Source organism: Portunus trituberculatus, chromosome 29, assembly GCF_017591435.1.
Source record: "Portunus trituberculatus isolate SZX2019 chromosome 29, ASM1759143v1, whole genome shotgun sequence".
Classification (NCBI taxonomy): Eukaryota; Metazoa; Arthropoda; class Malacostraca; order Decapoda; family Portunidae; genus Portunus; species Portunus trituberculatus.
The window spans coordinates 6607540-6632511 of record NC_059283.1 but is presented as its reverse complement, the minus strand read 5'-3'; the positions used below and the strand labels follow the sequence as shown (position 1 = coordinate 6632511).

The window sequence follows — 24972 nt, the reverse complement described above, 5'->3', positions numbered from 1 at the left end:
AATGTGTGAATGTAGCTTGTGTGTTATTAACAGTTGGTCTTTTTCCTCAGTTACTTTCTCCTTTCCCTAACTTTTTTTTATCTATCTAATTACCAGTATTAAAATTTAGTCTCTTATGTAATTTTATGACTGACTGAAGCAACTGACAGTAAGGTTTTGATTAATGGTAATCACTTGGTTTGTTTCATTAATTTGCTTCTGTTCTGTCAGTAATGTGGTTATGGGTCTCATTGTTTTAAGACTAATTCTACTAAATGCTGATTTTATAGCTTTACATTCACTTATATCACTCATATTAATCCTGTTGGTGTTTCATGGTAACTGTAGTTTTAATATTATGTACTAATTTTGGCAGTACTGTGTTCCATAATTCCTGTTCAGTTCAGCTCCACTTATCCAAAACAAGGGAAGGAAATGAAGGTGTTTTTGCAGCACCTAGTTCCCAGTCTGAAGTGTTTGCATAAGTGGAGCTGTACTGGTGAAGGCTAAAGAGTTTTCTTTATGTTTAGTTACAGTGAATAGTTGAGATAATTTATAATGCTGCGTGGGGTTGAGATGTGTGTGGTGGTAGTGGTCGTGGCCTCAGAACGTGTGTGTCTGTCCCCGCTAGGTGAAGAAGGAGTTGCGTAGGGCAGGGCGACGCCACCCATGGCTGCGGGCGTGTCTCTGTGCCGCCGCCGACCGCACTCAGGCCAGCAAGGACACCCGCTCCTCCTCCCACAATGTTGGCCCACACTCACAGCCCAACTCGCACGCCTCTCACACAGTGGGTACCCCCTCCCACGATGCCCACACTTGCCCCACTGCCCAGACCGCCCCTGCTCATGCACACCCAATCACCTGCATCCAACTCCCTGCTAACCTTGCTGCTCTCAACACCCTACACATGGCCCAGGTTGACCCCTCTGGTCTAGATGAGTCAGGAGCCCCTGCCTGTTCCCTCAACACTGTGTTCAACCTTCCCACTTACCCTTCCTCATCCTCCTGTGACTCCACCGCCTCCTCCACTGCCTCACCTCCAGACTACCAGAATGCTTTGCCCTTCCACATTCAACAAGTCAATGCTGCTCAGATTTACTCCTCCCCGCCTCCCACTCCGACTCTCTCCCAGCTCTATGATTCTGCTGACCCCAGCCTGGCAGCGACACTCCAGCAGTACATTCAGCCTCGCACCAATGCTCTGTCCCTCAACCCCCACCTCCTCACTCAGCAGCAGGCAGTGTCCGCTCTCTCCCTCAACCCTACCGTCTTGCAGGCTGCTCTTTCTTCCCTGCACTCAAACAACCCCAAGACTTTACAGGCTGTTGACCACCACCACTATCACAACCTCCTTCAGCTCCCCCTTGCTGCTGTCCACCTCACTCCTGATGACTCTAATTACCTTCAGCCCAAGTCTCACCTCACCTCCACCACCCTGACCACCAGCCTCCAGCAACCTACTGATACAGGTCCCCCAAATCCTCTTACCACCTACGCCCTGAATAACATGAATACTCACATGCCCCAAACCACATCAACAGTACACCCCATCAGACAGTCTCTCAGGGACACCCAACCCACCTCCCCACCCACTCCTTCTCCCTCTACCTCCACCCCCAGCACGTCCAAGAGTAAAGCCCCCCCACGAAAGCCGGAGAGGCCACAAATGAACAGCAACAACGGTGTGAAAGGTATTTCATTCTCTCGAGTCCAGAAGCGTTTAGAGACGCACGGCCGCTACTCAAGTCTCGCTGTGGGACTCAGGCAATAATCTCTCCCGGTACTGAAGGTGCTTCTTTAACCGATGGGGAGTAGAGGTGTTTAGTGCCACAGGTTCGCTATTAACACAACTTCACTCTCTTGACTCTTGGATTGTTTTCTTGAGGGAGCTACCTAGTAAGGAGTCTAATAGCTACTCGCACCTCTGGGATAGAGCTGTGAGGGAGGAGGTAGCTTGTGGCTGCTGTGGGTGCCAGCAGCTGCAAGGGATGGCTGCCTCTCCTCCACTCGGGAAGCATTTCATTCTGCCAAGATCTGTAAAGCTTTTACATACTCAAGCATAGAAAATTTGCCATGAAGTAATGAAATGTAGATGATTGCTTTGCTTGTCAAGGCCACCTATACATGAGGACAAGACAGGACATGTTAGCTCAGTGTATAAAATTTAGCAGCTTCTATAATTTTTACCTGCTTCATTCATAATGCTGAGTAGTTAAAACTTTAAAGTTTCATCCTCAAATGCTCAATAGTCACAAAATTAGCTTCAAAGAGACCAACTAGTAGCTACAACACACAAAAGTTTCCTGATATTCCAGGAAGGAAAGAGGTCACACATCAGGTAATGCAGGCTGCTGCTGGGAAGTCAATTGACAGTCCCCCTCCATGCATGCATGGAAATGGCCTTTGTATGACCTCAGCCTTCAGAAACAGTCATCCTTTCCTGAAGGGTTCATGCATGCACGATAAGGTGACCCCAAGCCGGTCCCAGTGCCCAGCCATCACCTCACCACAGGTGAAGGTGTGGGAGGGGAAATAACATTCACATATTCATGAGTGTGAGGACAAAGCTGGGAAAGGCATGGCTTCTAGACACCAGATTACTGTAAATACAAACAGCAAAACAATCAGGAAAGTTCTTAATGATTGGCTCATTTTGATTAAAGTTATTTTTCAAATGAAAACCACTCCATTTCAAGTGTTTGCACCTGATGTATGATGGATTCTGGGAACTGCACATCACTACTTCTCACATTGTGAGTGGTGTATTGTGTTGCTGCCACCACTGGACTGGCAGACTGGAGCTTCTATCATGTGTCAGGCACAGGGAAAAAAGCACCTCCATTCAGAGAAAATAAAACTGTAGAGTTGCTAAACATTATGGGAATTATGTTATAGAACAAACTGTCCACAAATTAGTAGATGAATTGCTGTCTTTCTTTTTGCTTATCAGGGGACTGTGGTGGAGTATGTGGTTAGATACTAATTCAATAGTGGAATAATTTAACACTAATCAACTGTGTGGTGTTAGTGGCGGCGTGAGAAGACTACAGCGTGACACAATCTGGGGTGCTGCAGTAGGTGAGGTGTGGTGCTGCTGGTGTGGTGTTGGTCCTTCATCTCTCACACACTGGATCCTCTCCTCCCCCTCCATTAACCTGGGTCACCTCTCCTGTCTGGACACTGTGTGCTGAATGTTATAGTATTAATGCACTTCAGGCCTGTTTTTTCACTAATATGAAGGTTGAATGCTCTCTACTTGAATGACTGATATAAATGACTGCTGCATAAAATTAAAGATAAGAAGAGCAAATGTGTTGATAGCAAGCTTGAGCTGCCCCCACATGGCGTGAGGGATGAGCATGGCCCCAGTAACCCTCATGCTATCCTCCCCAGCTTGTGCCACGACTGACATCAGGTCGTTGGACACGGGGGGGCAGCAAGGGCAGCACGACAACCTCCTCCTCCCAGGCGGGGGCAGTGCCCCAGTTGCCGCCCACTGCGGGGCCGCTAAGGGCGGGCTCCCTGTCCAGGGGGTCCCTCAACCGCACCCCTCAGAGGAACAGCAACAACCGCTTGGCTCGCCAGCACCACACTCTTCATGCCCGCACCGCAGCGCACGACCACGAAGATGAGGTGAGGCAGCCACTCACTCTGCTGCCCAAGTCATCTCACACAAGCTGCTTGACTGTGGCCTCTGCTAGTGTGTCACCAAGGGCTGGCTGGAGGGAAGCTGTGCCCCATTGTGTTTCAGAGCCATTGTGTTTTGCGTGAAGGCTGCCCCTTGTCACTTATTGCTGCTCTGAGCTGTGGTGCCTATATAAAGATATCATGAAGGCTGCCTCTCAAGTGTTAGGCTTCACAATGCTTTGTTGTCAGGGCTGTTTCCTGACAGGTTATTGATCACTTGTTATAGCTTGAGTGTTGTGAATGACTGAGGCAAGACTAACAATGTCTCTTAAGGCTTATATGCTTGAGCTTGCTTGGATGTTTCTTCTTGACTAACGAGGGTCTTTGGTATAAAGCTGTACTTTGGTGGGAGAAAACTTAACCAAACTAAACAACTATTTTCATACAAAGACTGGTGATTAAATATAACTGTAGAAGAATTATAGTTTACTGACAGCAATTCTTGACAAATTGAAAGCTACTTAGACAATAAGTCTGAATGATTTTACTGTTTATCTTACATTTCTCGACTCATTTTCATCTGCCAGATTTTTTGGCCCCAGAATCAAACCACAAAGTGATGAACATAACACTGCCAAGACAGACAGCAAAAAGATATTCATGAGTAATTTTTTGAAAAATACTCAACTCTAGATTCTAGCAAAAGATTATAAGATAGTGAATGTATTGCTTTAGAATACAACACTTCATTAGAGCCAAGAATTGAAAAGCTATTAGAATCAACATTTTAACTTGATTAGTTGCATTTATTGCTTTTTACATGAATGATTTTAAGAGATATGATGTATTAGTTTTGAAGCAACAATTCAGTATTGATGGGATTTCTACATCTTGGTAGCTCCCTGATGTTATTTGACTCAGTATAAACGAAAGGAACTTAGTTAGGAAGTCATAGTGCTTTTATTTGAAAATTTGATACTTCATTACACTATAAGTTAGGTCTCAAATGTTCCACTGCTGTATTTCAGAAGTACTCGTTTAAGTCCTGTGGGCGGGACAGTGGACACGGAGGCTCTGAACAGGAGGACTCTCCCCGCAGCGGCCCTGCACCAAAACTGTCCTCCCTGCGCCTCAACAACAACGTGGTGCCTCACCTCACCCAGGACCACCTCGTCAACCCCTTCACCACCGCCACCTCCACCACCACCACAGCTGGTGGTGGCGGCAACAATGGCAGCCACAGCCAGACTCCCCCCGGACCCGAGGCTCTGCTGCCAGACTACCGCCTGGCAGGGGACGCCCCCACCCTGCGGCTGCCCTGCTCCACTGCCGCATCCCGTGCCCACCGCACCCACTCCCCCTGGAACCACACCTACACAGAGATCCCGGATGGGGTGGCTGTGGCCCGCCAGGCCCCCATGGAGGGTGGGGCAGACCCAGTGTATGAGGAGATAGAGCGAGAGGGCCGCTCAGAGCTGCAGGTGAGCGATCTGAGTGATGAGGATGGCCGCCGCCACAGCTCAGACATCTCCCGCCAGTCATCCCGCAGCTATGGCGACCACCGGCCCCTGCTGCCCTACACCCTGCCTGACCAGCACTCTGCCCCCCACCACCACCAGCCCCAGTACGACCCGCGTCTCAAGGGCCGCCTGCGTCACCAGGATGGCATGATTCTGGACAACCCTCACTCCCACACCCTGCCTGGGGGTCATCTGGGGCTAGGGGGACAGCTAGACCACACCATAGTCAGTCCCGGTCACATCCTCCCCATGACGCACGCCGCCATCACCTCAGCCCACGCTCTGCCTCATGGAAACGGCCACATTGCCTCCCAGCAGTACCTGGACGGTGGGCCTCACCTGGTGAACAGTGGACAGTTAATTGAATCGGTCCCTCAGTACAGTCAGGCCATGCTGGCCACATTGGGACATCCCCTCCCAGTGGTCCACCCTCTCAGCGAACCAAACCTGCGTAACTGGGAGGCAGCACAGCGGCATCGGGACCTGCAGCAGCTGCAGCAGCTGGGTGAAATGACAGTGGCGGTGCTGAGTGGTGAGCAGGTGGTGTGCAAGCTGAAGCCTCCATTGGCTCCCATTGATGAGAACACAGGGACAGCCCAGGTGGAGCGACACCCTCCCCCCCCAACGTACAGCCATTGCTAGGGCCTCTGTATAGTCATAGTTGTGTACATATGTGTATAGTGCTTTAAAACCCATTAAAGGCCTTTATGCTTCATGAATGTAAGTGTGTGCAAGTGACAAATCATACTCATGATAATCATTGCAATGGATAATTTACATCTAGGTACGTATCGATAATCATGTGGATCTGAGTGTTGCAAATTCCCTTGAGGACACAGCGTGCGTGACTTGAGCGAGGAGCCACAAGCCCACCACCCTAGTCAGACCTTCAGCAGGAGGACTCCGCCACCAAGCACAAGGGAAGACAAGGAAAACGCCAATATTTTCTGCACCTTTTGACTGGGTTGTGATAAGCCCTTCTCATGTAAATACTAGAACAGTTTCATAAGAAAAAACAAAGTGTTCAGAAAATACATGTAGTAATGGACATTGTAATAGCAAGTGACTATGGTTGTGAGGATTTGCCAAGATCCTGCCAGTGACTCCTTCTGCTGGGGACCCCAACCTGCCAGAACCACTACGGACAGGAGGCCTCATGTGGGTGGCAGTGGTTCCTTTGCGTGGATGTATTTATTGCACATTTTATGAAAGTAATGTTGTAGATAGGCACAGTAAGAACACTAAAGTAAACACTAAAATTACATTGATCAAATTTCTCTTAGTGATGATTGGAACAAGTGTAAGGAATTAAATTTTGAAGCAATACAGTAAAGCAGAGATGCGGCTGAGCACATTATTAGACGGGGTTTACCCACATTTTGAGTTTGGCATGGAGTGAGTCGCCCAAGTTCAGGCATTTGGGAAGCTGCCATGAATCTTCCGAACACACACAAAGAAACATAATAGTGTCATAAGAAGTGGATCATTGAAAAACCTCAGCCGGTGCATACTGTATTTCCTTTCCTTTTTTTTTTTTTTTTTTTTGGTGTTTACAAGTGGGAGAGGTAAAGCTTGGCACCAAACACCTGAGCTTGGCGAGAGTCAGTCCGTGCGTCATTCCACACCTGTAATTTGCTGCCTGACCAAGCAACATTCTCAAGGATCTGTCCCGTTCACGAATCCTAACCGTGTTTGTATTTTTTGCTTCTCAGTTGTGCATTTTTTCTTTCATAAGTGTTTTACATTTTTTATATCCTAACATTACCTAAAAATATAATTTGTAATGCATTAGATGTCACTCCTTAGGCATATGTTGTTACAGTCTTGCTTTGTTCTTTTTTTTTTACTGGCACTTGTCGCTTACAGAGTTGTAGCAATAATGTGTTTTCTCCTCACTCGCGCAGAGACCCACCACCACCACCACACTACCACCATCACCACCATTACCACCTGATGTGAGGTTCTTGCTCTAGTTTCAAGTATCAAGAGTACTTTAGTTAGTCAGCCAGAAGTGCTCTGTTGATATGAGTCGAAAAAATAACAGAGATGGCAACTAAATTTTTAGGTTTAACATGTAAAGAACTCATGAAATACCTGGTGACTAATTAGACAGGACATAGGTATACGATACACACACACACACACACACACACACACACACACACACACACACACACACACACACACACACACACACACACACACACACACAAGTCCCAAGAACAGTATTTTGTTCCTAATCAAAGATGAGGTCTAATCTTGCGTCTGTAGCCACAAGAGGAACTGAAACCCTGGATGCTAACAGTGTCCATCTTAAACTTACAGTAAAAGCAAAACTTCCACTGGCTTAACATATATCTGTGCCTCTCTCATGTGTAGTCATTGTATAGACTCAACTCTGTTTTGTAATATTTTGTATGTAAACTGTGATACATGTATTAAATGAACAAGAATCTATCGCCAAATTGATATCAAATAAATTATTGTGAAATGTTTCATATCATAACTAGCCTGTGGATGAGTATTCCACCTTGATCTGTGGTGCGATTGTGTGCGCTCTCAAGGGGTTTATTTTGTTCATATATGAACACTTATTTTGTTTATATACGAACACTTGTCCCGTAAAGTAATCAGTACAAGGGACACGTCATGCTTGGGTTGTAAAGTTGTAGCGGCCAGTTAGTTCTTTTATGCAAGATCTTTAATTATGACTCCTGTAACATCTAATGCTGTTTATTTTATGTTTATTTTACGGTATGCATTGATACATGAATAATATATTTTTTTCATGCATAAAAACGAAAAACAAATATCTGCAATGGGATAAAAGATTGGTATATCCTTAAATGTACAACCAAACCTCCGTTGATTCAGACAAGTAACTAGTTTGAAGCGGCAGTAGTAATCTTGAGGTCTATACTGGCTTAACAGAAAATGTATGAATACGCTCTATCGATTGATATCCTTTATTCACTACTACCTCTCAATGACGCTGATAAAAACTGCGTAAAAAAAAAGAAAAAAGAAACAATTAAGTGCTTCGGCACAGTACCACATGAACCTTTTGCATCGAACCCAGCAGACGTGCTCCGCTTGACGGCTTCCTTCTCCCTCAGTTTGCTCTCAGCCATTGTGGAGGTAAGTGTATCGTCCGAGGATAGAGTAATATGGGCAGGCAAAATTGCTGGTATTACATGATATCAAGTATAGTAAGTACTGATATTTTGGGCGTTTATAACTTGAGTATACAAATAGTAATCATTGTGTTCGTGTGGGAAGTTTCAGTATGCTAAATAATTTAATTAAAGTTTTCATTTTTAGTGTTGGTTTAGTGCAGCGAGTCCTTGTGTATCTCCTTCCTCCCCTCTCTCTCTCTCTCTCTCTCTCTCTCTCTCTCTCTCTCTCTCTCTCTCTCTCTCATTCCTTGCTACGTAATTTTCGCCTTGTTATTGTGCATACTATGAGCAACTTAGTGAGAGGTAAGACAGTTTGTGCTTCGACTATCCTAGCGGCGTGGTGATTAACGGCGATAGTTACGTGAATGGATATGGAAGTAGCGTAAGTGCGACTAGCAATGGAACGTAATTCATTTTCGGTGGTTCTAGGTCAGGGCAGGCAACCTTTTTAGAGTGAGTGCCAGATGAGACTCTTGGAAGGAGGTCGCGGGCCGGAGTGAAAAACGAAATCTCAGATAAATGCATGGAATACTATAGTAATAAAAGAAAACTTATGCACACACGACTACTACTACAACTACTACTACTACTAATAATAATCATAATAATAATAATAATAATGAAATGTAAAGTAATTCAATAGTATAATTTATTCATTTAAAAACTTAAAATTTATTAGTTTCTTCTCTACTTTTAGTGGGAGGTCCGCGGGCCGGATTGCATTAATAAAGCCTAGCAGGGTGGCGGGCCGGACGCTAAGCCTTCGTGGGCCGGATGTGGCCCACGGGCCGGAGGTTGCCCGCCCCTGTTCTAGGTGGTGGTTGTAGTGTAGAGAAGGAAAGTAAGCGTTGTTTATGAGGAATAGATGTCGGGCATTGGTAGTTTATGTTAACGAGCACGTGTGCTAATCAGTGGCTGGTGATTAGTTTTACCTGATACATGACGGAGTTGAAGATCAGAATAATTAGTAATTGGTGGCTTAATGCAGGATTTTGTTGATTGGTGAGAAATTGTTGCTGGTAAGCCTGCAATGGTGGTTACGGGAATTAAGTGGTCGTTTGGTAGTACAACTGGTTACTGAGTCTCGGGTTACCACTTAGTTGATCGTTAAGTAAAGAATGGTTTAATGGGAGACCGCCAATTTAGGGATTACAGTGTTGTAGGTGCTGGAATGATGAATGATAAACAGAATGGCAAGTCTTCAACGTGTAACATAATGACCTTGATTAGTGATGTAGGTAACTGCTTAACGAATAATTGTGCTCGTTTACATTAGTTCTCAATAATGAGTTAATTACAATAACTTTCGTCTGACTACATAGTGAGCTTGGCATGAATAGTTAGGGGACTTGAGCGGTAAACATGCAGGCGACTTTGGTTATTGGCATTTAATGCACTGTCTGTATGTAGTACGCTTTAACGTCTTAGAATTTATATGAACAGAGTACAGAAAAAAGTTTAAGGTAGGAGAATGTATTTGTGTTGTCACGGCCATCCAGCTGACGACGTTCACATCCTGTCTCAGGTGTGCCGTCCAGGGTTCCAGTCACCTGAAGCAGCGCAGCAGCCACCCGTCTTGAAGCTACAGAGTCCGACCTGTCATGTTGCTTTGTGCAAGAGCGTTCAGGGGAAAGGTAAAGTTGTTATTGTTATGGAATATGGTTGTGATATCTTAGTCTTTCATAACGTCAGGTTATGAACGGCAAGTTCCAGTACGTTGGGTGATTTAATCGTTTTCTATTTTTTGTTAGTGTTGGTTTAGTGCAACTAGTCCATGTGTATCTCTCTACCTCCCTCTTCTCTCGTCAGTCCTTGCTATATAATAATGGTTGTTTAGTGATGCAGTAGGTAATTTACTAATACGATAGTTCTGTCAACGATCAGTTCATTATGATAATTGCTTTCGTCTGGTTGTACCATACGAGTGAGCTCGGTAAACGTGCGGGTGACTTTGGTTATTGATATTTAATGCAGTCTGTATGTAGTTCCCTTCATGTAACTTTCCAGTGGGATAATTTGACGTATCATTAATATGAACAGAAAACTGACAAAAGTTCATTGATAAAAGTAGGAAAATACAAAGTGACGTCACGGCCATCCAGTTGACGTTCACGTCCCGTCACAGGTGTCTTTCAGGGCTCCAGTCACCTGAACCAACGCAACAGCCGCCCCTCTGGAAGCTATCGAGGCCATCCTGTCAAATGGTTCCGTGTAAATGCATTCACTACATTCTATGAAGTAATAATATCAGCTGCTAGGCCAAGCGTCGTAAGTATGGGTTCCGGTTTGTTAATGTGATTGCATGGAACGATAGTGAAATTTCTAAGTTAGCAAAGCAGAACGCAACAAAAGGAGGGTGTGCCGGATTTTTGATGAGGGAGGATGAGTGCAACATGTGGTACTGAACTATGAGAGGAAGGAAACAGCGAGAGAGATCATGGAAGTTAGTTATTCCAGCGAGTTACCGTTACGAAAGGAATGGAGATGATGGAAGGATGGATGGAGATGATGCTACTGGAACTAGGTAGAGACTAATGAAATACTGATGCAGTGAAAAAGTTCCTGGATATATTGTAGCTTGCTAGATGTAAGGACATTAAATAAAAAAATTCTTTATAGGACATTTAATTAAAAAAAATTCTTTATAGATGTTGCCGATCCCATACGCCTTTTCGATCCCATACGCCTTTTTGAGGAGTGATGCCAAGCTACCTGGAGCATCAGGGTCAAGATCTTACCCCGCCATCTCTTAAGTGCAGGACTCCGAAGACCACCAAGTCTCCAACATCCTAAATGAAACCTCTCCAATGTGTGTGTGTCCTGTGTGTCAGACTCTGGTCTCGTAGTGTTGCGAGTAATGAGCTTCCTTTGTGTACGAAAGAGTTCTCAGGACTCCCCACATCAGTTGACATTGATTTTATTTATTTTTTTTTTTAATAAAAAATTTTCCTTGACTTGCTGTACGCTTTTTCTCCGGACGGTCTTTGAAGTATTTAGCGAGGAGGGAGGGGTTATTAGGATGCGGCATTAATTGCCTCAATTAATATATATAAAGGCTATTTATAATAAATGTAATAACTCCCAAGGCATTTTAACAAGCAATACTACTACTATTAGAGGCATTAATTACACAACGCATACAAATGACGCATATCAATGCAATGACATCACACTACATGATCGTGTGATCACATAACACAGGCGTGGATGATCGTGTGAAAATGTCATACGCCTAATGGGGTGGACAAATGACATAACATATCGAACTAAATGGATCACCATGACTTAAGTGGACGATTGATTGTGTGATGTGGACGATTGTGTGATCAATGACAAAAAAGGATGGAGATTTCCTTTTTTATTTGATTGTACGGACTACAAAACTCAATGATTTATTTATTCACTGACCAATATTGCTGAATGATTATTTATTATTCACTGACCAATATTGCAAAAAGCAGTAGCAGTAAAGGTATGCAGGGATAGGTGGTTTTAGGTTTAAAACAAAACCTATAGAGTCTTAAAATAAAAAAATCAAATTCTTAGTCAAAAAAAAAAAATTCAAAATAAAAAAAAGTAAAAAAAAATTCATCAAAAAAAAGTGAAGAATTTTCTATTTAAATAGAAATAATAGAAAATTCTTCATATATTTTAGGATCAAAATAAATTCATCAAAAAAAGTAAAAATAAAAAAAGTAAAAAAAAATTCATCAAAAAAAAGTGAAGAATTTTCTATTTAAATAGAAATAATAGAAAATTCTTCATATATTTTAGGATTGAGAAAAAAATTCTATACCACCCTCGCACCCTCGGAGTCAGTCCCTTTCTAATGCATCTCTACATATTCAATTTTTTTTTAGGCACCGCCGGCACTTCAGTGGGCCTTTAAAGTCTTTAATTTTTGAATGAGATACTTTCCCCTTCTTACGATTCTCTCTATTTTCACGTGAACACTTTCTGCGACTACAGACTCCTACAGACTTCATTCCTTCTCATACATGTCTGACAACAAGCCGAGGTGCTTACAGTGTACCATAAAAATAACCGTTTTCTGTAAAGCCAACATGCGCCTAGTTACTATGCCAGACTAATACAATTTCACTTTCTAACTACAAAATTCAAACTCACGAGACGAATACTGGCCAGAATTATCCTATTGTTACATACGTGAATCCATAAAACTCATTGAGCAAAAGAGAAGAGGTGGTGGTGGTGGTGGTGGTGGTGGTGGTGGCGGCGATCGTAAACGCAGCTCTCTTGGTAATGGTTCCCGATTCCCCAGAGACAGGTAAGCTGGGATGCCAGGTCAGGAAAGGGTTAATTAGTCTTTAATGTGTGTGTGTGTGTGTGTGTACACACACACACACACACACACACACACACACACACACACACACACACACACACACACACACACACACACACATAAAGTAAATAATAATAATAAATAAATAAAGTAAATAATAAATAAATAAATAAAAATACATAAATAATGACAATAGTAATAATAATAATGATGACACATAATAATAAACTGACTGACTAATCAATTAACTACTACACTAACAAACAACCATTGGCTAGTTTATCAATATCTCATAATAGCTTTAACAGCAAACAAACATCTAAAACACCTGTTCTTCCAACTAAACAAAGGAGAAATAAATATAACAAAACACAAGCACAATTCCTTACTGCCGTGTCCTCGCTACCACTTTATCCCTACAGAAGGCGGGGCAGGCGCTGAAGGGTCAAGGAGGACATGGATACTGACGCCGAACACACAGACACTGGGGGACTCTGCAACAAGACCACTATTGCTTGACGGAGAGGAAACAATTTAGGTTAGAATTTGGATGGTTAGCAGGACAATGGGTGCTATCTATTCTTTTACTTTCTTTCACCGCTTCTCTTCCCACACTTTTTCTTTCGTTAGCTTTTAATTCTCCTTAAAAAAAAAAATTGGATGGTAAGTGAAGAATGTTAGTGTGGATGGGAATGATTGGGGTATTCTGGCTATGCTAAAGATAATGACATGAGCCAGAGGTGATCATGAAGGGGAGTGATGCTGCTAAGGTGATCTTCTAACCATGATAGAAGTGATGGTAAAGTAAAGACATCAAGAAAGTTTGTCGATACTTGAAAAAAAGAATGATTTTGACTGTGTTTTCATTACATTGATCCTTTACTGCTACCCAACACATCTTTCCTTGATCAACGGAAATAAAGAAAATAGATATGATTGACTAATGAAGAAAATAAATGAGAAGTTAATCCTCTTTAGAAAAAAAACCGGCAGCAAAAAATATAAATTCTTTTATAAGATTCAACCAGACCAATTTCGTGACGAGAAGAAAAATAACAAAATATAAATTGGAATGTGTGTCTGGCAAAGAATATAAGAATTCATCAGAAAAATATTTCCCTGTGGTACAAAAGAGGATACTTGAGTAAACCCATTAGCGCAACAATACAGACTGGTGTGAATCTCGACCAGCTCCAGTGAATGGTGAAGTGAAGCGCGTCACCACAAGACAGGTAAATCCCATGAAGCTATTAAACAAACAAGAAAGGGTCAGGATGAACAGACCAAGCCCTCCAGTAAACAAGAAGAATGATACACTTAAGAAAATAAAGAAAACAGGATACCAAACTCTCATCCTTCAAAGGGGATCGAACCTCAGACCAGCAAACCTCATTGACGCAGCGCCCAGTGAACAAAGGTATCACGACCATCATCTCAATTACACCTACAATGATGGAGACTCAGGGACGCGGGAAGGAGAGAGCAGTGGCGACAGAGAACAACCAGACTATACCCTGAGACACCCAGAGGCACCCGGAGACACCCACCCACTCGGGGACACCCAACCAACCCTCCCACCCCTCCCAATGACGGACATATGGTGAAGTGTCACGATTTGTCGGGTATTGGACTTGGGCCATAAAGTTTGGGGTCTGTCCTGGCACGCCACCACAACAAGAACCCCGCGTCTCTGCTCCCTCCGGCCTCCAACACCGGGACAAAAGCCACCCACGACCATTGCTTCTGAGGTATAAAGACGCGTCCTCTTCCCTTAGGCCTCCCAGCGACACCTCTCCACTGTGTGAGGAGCGCCGCGGGTCCATTGGTGCTGTGCGGGTATAATTCATGGATTAAAAAGTGTTTGGCGTAGTGGCGATCCTGAGTGACAGAGAGAGAAGAGAGAGAGAGAGAGAGAGAGAGAGAGAGAGAGAGAGAGAGAGAGAGAGAGAGAGAGAGAGAGAGAGAGAGAAATGGTCACTCACAAATTAACGGTGACTGATCTTCACACACACACACACACACACACACACACACACACACACACACACACAAAGAGGAACCTCCATTTATCTATCCATTCATCTATTCCAGTCTTCCCTTCAGCGTCTCCTTCACACACGGGGAGCGTAACACACAGCCACGTGACGCCGCTCCCTCCACATTCCGTCACCTTTCGTCACTGCGCCGGACAACCTTCGTGGGACGTGACAAATTAAAAGAAATTCCGCGGCAGATTTTTCTTTTTTTATGCTTAGTGATCCGACAAGCTAGAGAGTGTATGGAAGTGAATGAAGACTATTCTCTCTCTCTCTCTCTCTCTCTCTCTCTCTCTCTCTCTCTCTCTCTCTCTCTCGTTGATGTTACTCTTGTCATAAGCAACATGTCGGCTAAGGATCCATTAAGAGCTCGGCAGGCTATTCATATTATTGATGTTTATGATAGTAGGTTTTGTATAACTTGGATATAAAACCATCAATCAATCAATCAATCAATCAATCATTCAATCTCTCTCTCTCTCTCTCTCTCTCTCTCTCTCTCTCTCTCTCTCTCTCTCTCTCTCTCTCTCTCTCTCTCTCTCTCTCTGCGAAACATTCTCTTATGATTTTCAACTTCACTTTATACTACAGAACGCCATTTCTATTTCAAGTACACTCTTTTACTTCAGAACATTTATACAAACGCACATTCTAACACCAATCACAAAGGAATCGAAGTGGATCCATATGCACTCCCTATAGAAACTCAAGTGCGTGAATTGTACACCAACAATACCTGAGATTTAGCTGTAATCAATCTTCATTTTAACGAGACACGGAGATCTGGCTTCGTTTTCTGCCCTTTTATGTTACAAGTGGCCAGGATTCACTTTCTCTTCCCTTTATTTCACGAGAGTTAGAGATTTATAGTTTAGAGAGAGAAAGAGAGGGAACCAGATTGCCTCCACCAAACTTTCCCTTCCCCGGTTGGAGAGAGAGAATGGAGAGAAGGAAGGGAGAGGATTTAACGTGATGGAGGTACAGTCGCGTTTCCTCCACTGTCTCGTTTTGTGGAGGAAAATTGGATTGATTCTTCTTTCCTCTTGAATAAACACGTGATTTTCTGCTCTGCTCCTCCCGGACTGACAACGGTTTTGTGTGTGTGTGTGTGTGTGTGTGTGTGTGTGTGTGTGTGTGTGTGTGTGTGTGTGTGTGTGTGTGTGTGTGTGTGTGTGTGTGTGTGTGTGTGTGTGTGTGTGTGTGTGTGTGTTTTAGTCGGTTTTTTCATGTGCCTCTCAGTATACATGTATCTCTCTCTCTCTCTCTCTCTCTCTCTCTCTCTCTCTCTCTCTCTCTCTCTCTCTCTCTCTCCATCTATCTATCTATCCGACCAAATCCTTTCAGGTTGAGCCTCGCCCCGCTACCCTAGTCGGCGCCTTTTTGTGGGACACGCCGACCCGTCACGCCTTGTTCGCCGGGAAGGGAGAGGAAAAGGACAACAGAGAGAGAGAGAGAGAGAGAGAGAGAGAGAGAGAGAGAGAGAGAGAGAGAGAGAGAGAGAGAGAGAGAGAAAATTTGAGACGAGAAATCCTTTAAGGAAATCCTTCTTAACGAGGATTACAGGATTGACTCCAAGCACGCCTGAACACTGTTATGGTCTCCTGGCGACCCTCCTCGTCCCTCGCCAGGCTTCCCACACCGGCAGGAAAAGCGCGAGAAAAGGACAGGTGGTGGGGCCCCCTGAGCTGTACTACCTGCCTCTGCTCTATCCTCTATCCTCCTCCTCCTCCTCCTCCTCTCGCTCCTCCGCCTCCTCCTCCTCTAACTCCTCCGCCTCCTCATTTCGTTCACCAACAAAAATCTTGGTAGAGCGTCTGCGGGGGTCTTGGGGTGCCGTAGGAGGAGGTGGGGAGGGGGCAGGGGGGCAGCATAACAGCATCGTTGGTATTCGCCGCCGTCGCTCTAATAACTTGGTTGTTGTGGCCTCTTACTCGGCGGCCTCAGCTGGCATTATTGTCTCCCGGCAGTCAGTGGGGAGGTCGACATGATTCATTTGAGCACCACTGAATTCAAGAATGGAGGCCGCCACTTAATGGTCTGGCTGCGAGGGGGCGGGACGGGGGTCGCGGGGCGGAGCCAGCGGCGGTCCGGCCCCAATGGGCGGCGGGCCGGGATGGGAGGCAGGCCGTGGGCGGAGCCTGAACAGACGACATTTAGTGAGGTGAGTGTGTGGCTGAAGCATCAGTCTGCCAGTGACAGGTGAGGCCGCTTAGCTCGCCATGATTCACGCCACGGGAATTCCCTTCTTCAACCCGCTGCTCAGCATGGGCGGCATGCCCTTCCCCTGGGCACTCCCCACGCAGGGCTCGCCGCCCAGCTCGCCGCCCTCTTCGCCGCTCTCCGGCACCAGCGTGTGGCATCGACCCCAGACAGCCCGCGCTGCCTCCTTCACCATTGATGCCATCCTCGGCCGCCGCCAGCAGGAGGCGGAACAAGCGGGGCGCTCCCTGGCCCTGCGGCGAGAGGAACGCCAGACCCGTCCGGCACCTTACCCGGCAGTGGTCGGCGACCAGCAGAAGACGGGCGCAGGCGGGCACGGCGGCGGCGGGAGCCAGGGCGCCTCGGCCAAGGCTAAAGTGAAGCGAGTGCGGACCATCTTCACAGCAGAACAGCTGGAGAGGCTGGAGGCAGAGTTCGCCCGCCAGCAGTACATGGTGGGGCCGGAGCGGCTGTACCTGGCGGCGGCGTTGAGCTTGACCGAGGCCCAGGTCAAGGTGTGGTTCCAGAACAGACGCATCAAGTGGCGCAAGCAGTACATGGAGCAGCAGCACGCCAAGCTGGCGGGCTCTCATGAGGCCGCCGCCGAGGACTCACTCTCCCCGACAGACGGCACCTCCTCGCCGCCCCCAGAGGCCCCAGCATCTCCCGCCTCCCCCGCCAGTCCTGGGGACGCGTCGGACGACCACCACGAGCCCCAGCAGCAGCAGCAACAGCCACAGCAGCAGCAGCAACAAACGGAGAGACAGAACAGCAGCCTGACACCGCTGGCCGCCGCGCCCTCGTACCCAAGCTACCTCGCGGCGACGCTGTCAGCGGCGTACGCGGACCAGCAGAGCGAGCCGGCTGACCTGACCACCTGTGGGGGCCGAGCCAAGTGAGGCGGGTCACGGCACGCCCCTTCATCTTGACTGTGACAGTGTGGACGTGTGACACCGCCGTGCCGCGCCCGATGAGCGGCAGTGACGGAGGTGACCGAGGTAGCGGCGGCGGCGAAAACTTTCCCGCACCGAGACTGAGGGCAAGGCTGCCGAAACCTGGCCCCCAGCCACTCTCAGGTGGTCTTGGATCCCTGCGTTGTGGTGACCCACGCCTGGTGTCCCTCCCGTGGTTGGCGAGCCGCCTCGCTGTGTACATATGTATGTATGTATGTATCGTTGGCAGACTGTGTCTGTGTGTGTGAGTAGCTCCTTGTCCCCGAGTTCCTCTGCGATAGAAGGTTATCTAGTCTTTGTAATAAAAATATCACGATAACGATGTGTTTCATGATCACTAAAGACCACCACCCATCCTGCCCGGGCCGCCCCATCCTGGCACGCAGCCACTCCCGCACAGGGCACGCCTCGGGGCACTATTGATGCCTCATACAAACACATACACACACACACACACACACACACACACACACACACAGGAGTTAAATATACATGTGGACAAGCCTATAGCAACAAACCAAGAACACTTGCTTAGTTAAGACAGCACGTCAGACTATCTGTACACACACACACACACACACACACACACACACACACACACACACACACACACACACACACACACACACACACACACACACACACACACACACACACACACACACACACACCACAGCAACACCCACGGTATCACTTTACACACCAAGCCACACTTAATCTTTTGAACCCTCCACAAACAAAGGCTGTCTTCCACCTGGAGGCTTATTTCAACAGGTAAGAAAAGATCAATTACAAGGTACAAGTCGTTACAAGCACAGGCGACATGCAGCACAGGTAACAGGTAAAAAGAAGGTATCACTAAACATTAAATACCTCAAGATTATCTACAGTTCTTAGACTCTGGAGTAATACTTAAGGTAACGTGATGATGAAAGTATGCAGTGAACACAACATCATATTTAAGCTAAGAGGATTAGACCACAAAACTGCGTCACACTACACGGCTCCCTGTATATGGTAAGTCCTCTAACCCTCTATACAGGAGCTTCTCTACCCTACGCCGCTCTTGAGTGAAACGAAGTGGGGAATAAGAGAGTGAAGAATCAACGCAGATAAAAAGGAAGAGAAAAAAATATCCATTAGTGTCATTAGCATCAAACACCTGGGCTTGATTGGCTCGGGCAGGTAATTAAAGAACTTAATCAACGCCCAGCGACCCGATTATGGCGCTAATTATCACATGAAAAGAAAATAAAAGTAATATCGAAGTGAGATGTGAAGAGTGCAAATGAGAAAAGGCCAAATGAATCCCAAGCCGGTAATGTTAAAGGGAAACGATTCATTAATACGGATTCACTCGGATTTAGTATCAAATTTACAAAAACACGATGAATTATAAACACAGGGTGACAGACAGCCATTCAAATTGCATACATATAATTAGACTTGCTTATTAAGGCTGTGATTGGATGCCTGATATTCAAGATGAAGGTAATTAGTGTGTTTAACTCAAGCACTGCATGCAACTGGCCACGGCTTGCTACTCTTTCATTTCACGATAATGACAAAATATTAATCAAGTTTTGTGCTGGTCACTGTTGTGTGTGTGTGTGTGTGTGTGTGTGTGTGTGTGTGTGTGTGTGTGTGTGTGTGTGTGTGTGTGTGTGTGTGTGTAACTTCGCGTGCTTATACTTCCGTGAATAAACGGTAAAGAAAATATAACACACACATCTACAACATCAATTTTATAAACACACACGCATTCAACGAACCAAAACAACACACACACACACACACACACACACACACACACACAATCCTGACAAAACCGCTCACACTTCCCGCGAACTTCTCACGCAATCACTGCCTTACGGAGCGGTGAATGCTTGGCGTCGTAACCTGCACGTGAGGGGATTTGCAAGCACGTGTCAGGCGATGTAAAAAGACCAGCCCTTCGCGACCTGTCAGTGTGTAGTATTGGAATAAAAGCTTCCGTGGAGAGAGAGGCTGTGATGTGAGAGTCGTGGTGGGATTAGTAAGTCTCAGTATAGAGGAAGAGAGGGAACAACAAGGAAGAGAAGAGAGAAGGAGAGGAGAGGAAAATATGAGTAAGGAAGAAAAGGAAGGTAAGAATATATGGACTGAAGGTAAGAGCACAAGAGAAGGTAAGAAGAGAGGGAAAAAAAAGGAGGAAAGAGTAAAGAATGACTAAGGAGAAAAAGGAAACATAAGAGTATAAGAGTAAAGAAAGGAGCACAAAGTAGAGAAAAATAGAAATACAACAGAGAATATATGATAGAGAAGAAGAGAGATAAGACAGAAAAGAGAAGGAAAAACAAAAGATGGAAAAAAGAATATAGAAAAAAAACAGGAGTTGAGGAAATGAGAAATAGAGAAAAGAATTGTGACGAGAGAGCACGAGGGAGAAAAAAAATGGGAATACGACCGGGAATATATGTTAGAGAAGAAGAGAGATAAGGCAGGAAAGAAGGAAAACAAAAGATGGAAAAAAAGAATATAGAAAAAAAAAACAGGAGAGTTGAGGAAATGAGAAATAGAGAATTGTGATATAAAAGACGAAAGAGAAGTAAAAGAACAGAAGGAAGAGAGGAAAGGAGAAAGGAGAGAAGAGAACAGTAGCGCAAAGGAGAGAAAAAATAAAATACCACGAAAGGAAGACAAGGCAATTACGAAGAAAGGAAAGGAGACCATGAGATAAGAAAGGAAAAGAAGGGAGAAGAGACCAGAACAAGGATAAGGAACTTGAGAGAGAGAGAGAGAGAGAGAGAGAGAGAGAGAGAGAGAGAGAGAGAGAGAGAGAGAGAGAGAGCACCCACCCACCCACCATCCACCACCACCACTACCAGCCACTCCAAAACAAATTAGAGCAAATTAATATAAAGTTCAGAAGGCTGGCGGCGGGGTGAATCTTGGCAAGGTGTTTCATTACCTCCGCGGAAATTAATGACCAGTCTCTAATGAGTCCCCGCTGGCTCCTCCACGATGGAGAGAAGATGGAGAGGAGGAGGATGAGGAGGAAGAGGAGGGAGAATGTGGAGGAGGGAGAAGTGAGGATGGTAAGATAGAGGACAAGGAGAGCAAGGGAAGACATGAGAGGAAGAGCAATTAAAGAAGGAGGAGGAGGAGGAGGAGGTAGTGATGAAGAAGGATCCATGAAAGACGAACAAAATGAAAAATGAGATAAGAAGGAAGGGGAAGGAAGATGACGACGCGAGATTAATAGATGGATAATATTATGTGGATAAATTAAGATGAATCCACGTTCTTAGATATTTACAGGTGGATAAAGGAAATTGGAGCAATATACTAAGGGCGCCTTGCTACTGTGCTCATCTCCGTGTTATATAAATTTATCTTGTACTATTTAAGTTACGTTACCTTTCGAGTAAATGCGCACCTGTGAACTAATCAACGGGTCTCTGCGTACCTGTCCAGGCTCACCGGTATCTGCTTGTCTCTGGATTCGAACCCAGGATAGTGTTAGGCTGGAAAGTAAGGGAAGTTTTTAGTATATTGAGTAGTTTTGTACCTAATTGCCTTAAATATGCATACATATACACATACATACATACATACATGCTAGAGAGAGAGAGAGAGAGAGAGAGAGAGAGAGAGAGAGAGAGAGAGAGGCTAATGTCATATCAACTGCTAAAAACAATGGTTCATTTAATGCTACGTTAATGCTCTCTCTCTCTCTCTCTCTCTCTCTCTCTCTCTCTCTCTCTCTCTCTCTCTCTCTCTCTCTCTCTCTCTCTCTCTCTCTCTCTCTCTCTCTCTCTCTCTCTCTCTCTCTCTCTCAACATAAACAACCAGCACTGTCTACTTGTCTGTCCGTCTGTGCGGTCTGTCAGGGAGCAGCAGGGGAGGTAGGAGAAAAGAAAAGGAGGAAGAGGCGGCGGAGGAGGAGGATGGGAAGCTGTTAGTTTACCTGGACAAAACTCATTAACACCTGTTCACTCCTTCCATAAACAAACCTCATATTGATGAAAATACCTGAGTTGTTAAGGGTTTATATTATTCTTAGTTTTGGTTACAGGTTGCAGCCTCCTAATGGTTACTGTTCTGGTCTAGTCTGCTTTAGGGTAAGATTAGGTTAGGCTAAGTCACGGTAAGTTTGGATAAGCTAAGTTACGAACGAAGAAACGAACATAAAATAAATGAGAGAAGCTGTAAGAACCCACCATGCTAGAACGAGGAAGTCACCACAAAACACGCCAATCAATACCCACCTACCACCCCCTTAAATGTGTCTAATCATCTAACACTGCTGCTAATTATAATACTCACAGAACAATGTCCCTTAACTGTGGCTCTCAGGACTAAGATGTACTGGCGATGTAAATTAAGACTCAGGTAAGCCAACAGCGACTAATTAATCAATCTTAACCAGGAGAGTCATTAACACTGAACCAAACTACGACACGTACTAATCGACTTATTTGAGGTTTTAAAATACTGTTACCTTAGTTGAAATTAGTTTAGTTTTATATTAATGGTTTGCTGTTAATGTTAGTGCCAAGTCATTAGGGAGCTTTAAAGGAGTCGGCAAATTTATGGATGGAGATGACAGGTGGAAATAGGTAGGTGTACTTTATTATATATAGGAATTGCCATGTGTATATCTGATGGCTTCTTACAGCTTCCCTTACTGTTCTTATGTAAACCTCCTAAAGAAAAAAGGTGTAGCATATTCATCGGAAATTTCTGAAGTTTGTTAATATTCCTTTGAAAATCTGAAGAAAACGTACAAACAATGAGTATTCCATTTAAAGAACATGTAAACTTCCTAAAGAAAAGAATTCAAGCATACATCTGAAATTTGTGAAGTTTGTTAATAATCCTTTGAAAATTTGAAAAGAAATGCACAAATAATGAGTAGTCCATTTAAAGAACACTAAAATAGAAGATAAAAAATAAATAGAGACGAAAAATGAATAGAATGAACTTATACACAAGTGAATAACCATAAAAGAAAGTTGAAAAAGAAGAAAAAAATAAATAACAGTGAAAAACGAAAAAAAAGCAATGGCCTTATACAGAAGTGAATAACCATAAAGACATGCACGAGTGACTATTTTCAAACTACTGAATTTCACGAATGGACAACCCCAAACAGGTCTCTCTCTTAATGGGAGAATAAGTGAAACAGCAGGTCGCGGGAAAAAGTGAGTAATTAGATTGTTGCTGATACTTTCATAGATTTCTCGTGGGCGTGTCGGTCGGATAATGGCTTTTAAATTGCTTATGAATCATGGATGTGTGTGTGTGTGTGTGTGTGTGTGTGTGTGTGTGTGTGTGTGTGTGTGTGTGTGTGTGTGTGTGTGTGTGTGTGTGTGTGTGTGTGTGTGTGTACACCCAGCAGGTAGACTAATAGATGAATACAAACGTGTGTGTGTGTGTGTGTGTGTGTGTGTGTGTGTGTGTGTGTGTGTGTGTGTGTGTGTGTGTGTGTGTGTGTGTGTGTGTGTGTGTGTGTGTGTGTGTGTGTGCTAATGACTCTTCAGAGAGAGAGAGAGAGAGAGAGAGAGAGAGAGAGAGAGAGAGAGAGAGAGAGAGAGAGAGAGAGAGAGAGAGAGAGAGAGAGAGAGGGGGGGGAGGGGTTGGCCATGGAGGGGTTCAAACACCTGCTGGGATGCACCTGATTGCCCGAAGCCCACATGTGGATTATTTCATATCCACACGAGTATCCTAGGTGTGTTATCCATTAATCATCCACCTCTGTGTGTGTGTGTGTGTGTGTGTGTGTGTGTGTGTGTGTGTGTGTGTGTGTGTGTGTGTGTGTGTGTGTGTGTGTGTGTGTGTGTGTGTTATCACCATCATGACGTTTCGCGCCTTCTGTCTCCCTATCACCATCGTTGCCCTTTTTCTTATCATTGTCATCATTGTCTTTATTATCATCGTCATCACCACATTATGAGAGAGAGAGAGAGAGAGAGAGAGTACCTCCATTCACTCTCCTTCTCTCTATCCCTTCTTCTCTTCCCTCACCGTGATCAACACCACCCCATCCTCATCCCTCATTATCATTTGTCATCATCAGCCTGTTCCCAACCTCCTCCTCCTCCTCCTCCTCCTCCTCCTCCTAACCACCACCACCACCACACTGATAAGTCATGAGTCAGTAAGTGAGTCAAAGCTTCTGTAACTCAAGTTTTCAGGTGTGTAATTTTAATGCATTCATGAATAGAGTATGAGTCAGAGTCTCTCTCTCTCTCTCTCTCTCTCTCTCTCTCTCTCTCTCTCTCTCTATCTATCTATCTATCTATCTATCTATCTATCTCTATCTCTATCTCTCTCTCTCTCTCTCTCTCTCTCTCTCTCTCTCTCTCTCTGGATATAATGATTTTAAGATTCGTAATATTTCAAGTGCATTTTCTTCCTCTCGTTTAAACTTCCACATCATAATAGAATAATAGTAATAACAATAATAATGATAATGATAATAATAATAATAATAATAATAATAATAATAATAATAATAATAATAATAATAATTCCATGACAGCTCAGCATTGGAAGATCAGTAATGCAAAAGAAGAAGGCTCGGATCACGTCTTAATTTTTTGCTCTTTTCATTTAAATGCCGAGTCTGAAGTATCATGCTACAGTCCAGTGTTTATGAGCCTCCTAGTGTGTGTGTGTGTGTGTGTGTGTGTGTGTGTGTGTGTGTGTGTGTGTGTGTGTGTGTGTGTGTGTGTGTGTGTGTGTGTGTGTGTGTGTGTTATCACCATCATGACGTTTCGCGCCATCTGTCTCCCTATCATCATCGTTGCCCTTTTTCTTATCATTGTCATCATTGTCTTTATTATCATCGTCATCACCACATTATGAGAGAGAGAGAGAGAGAGAGAGAGAGAGAGAGTACTTCCATTCACTCTCCTTCTCTCTATCCCTTCTCTTCCCTCACCGTGATCAACACCAGCCCATCCTCATCCCTCATTATCATTTGTCATCATCAGCCTCTTCCCAACCTCCTCCTCCTCCTCCTCCTCCTCCTCCTCCTCCTCCTCCTCCTCCTCCTCCTCCTAACCACCACCACCACCACCACACTGATAAGTCATGAGTCAGTAAGTGAGTCAAAGCTTCTGTAACTCAAGTTTTCAGGTGTGTAATTTTAATGCATTCATGAATAGAGTATGAGTCAGAGTCTCTCTC

At 44.7% G+C, this 24972-nt stretch overlaps 3 protein-coding genes across 7 annotated transcripts in view; all 3 read left to right on the top strand.

Annotated features, from left to right (window-relative positions):
• Nucleotides 1–7620, top strand: part of LOC123510640 (adhesion G protein-coupled receptor L3-like) — a 450842-nt gene extending 443222 nt beyond the window's left edge. The window contains 3 exon segments of the mRNA XM_045265955.1: nt 611–766; nt 3373–3612; nt 4635–7620. Coding sequence (XP_045121890.1) covers nt 611–766; nt 3373–3612; nt 4635–5768 — 1530 coding nt within the window. The 3' untranslated portion in view covers nt 5769–7620.
• A 159-nt stretch (nt 7621–7779) lies between these two features.
• LOC123510641 lies at nt 7780–11256 on the top strand. 5 transcript variants are annotated; one of them, XM_045265956.1, is made up of 4 exons: nt 7789–8264; nt 9828–9936; nt 10428–10570; nt 10951–11256. In XM_045265956.1, exons 1-4 carry the CDS (start codon nt 8061–8063, stop codon nt 11053–11055), a joined length of 561 nt encoding a protein of 186 aa, XP_045121891.1. In that variant the 5' UTR covers nt 7789–8060; the 3' UTR covers nt 11056–11256. The 5 variants fall into 5 exon arrangements, 3 of the variants coding, with proteins under 3 accessions (XP_045121893.1, XP_045121891.1, XP_045121892.1); XR_006676563.1 differs by having other exon boundaries at nt 7832–8264; nt 10439–10570; XR_006676564.1 differs by having other exon boundaries at nt 8249–8335; nt 10439–10570.
• A 5590-nt stretch (nt 11257–16846) lies between these two features.
• LOC123510518 (homeobox protein SAX-1-like) lies at nt 16847–18115 on the top strand. The gene has a single exon (XM_045265753.1). The coding sequence runs from the start codon at nt 16864–16866 to the stop codon at nt 17740–17742; it is 879 nt and encodes a 292-aa protein (XP_045121688.1). The 5' UTR covers nt 16847–16863; the 3' UTR covers nt 17743–18115.
• Nucleotides 18116–24972: the final 6857 nt, after the last annotated feature.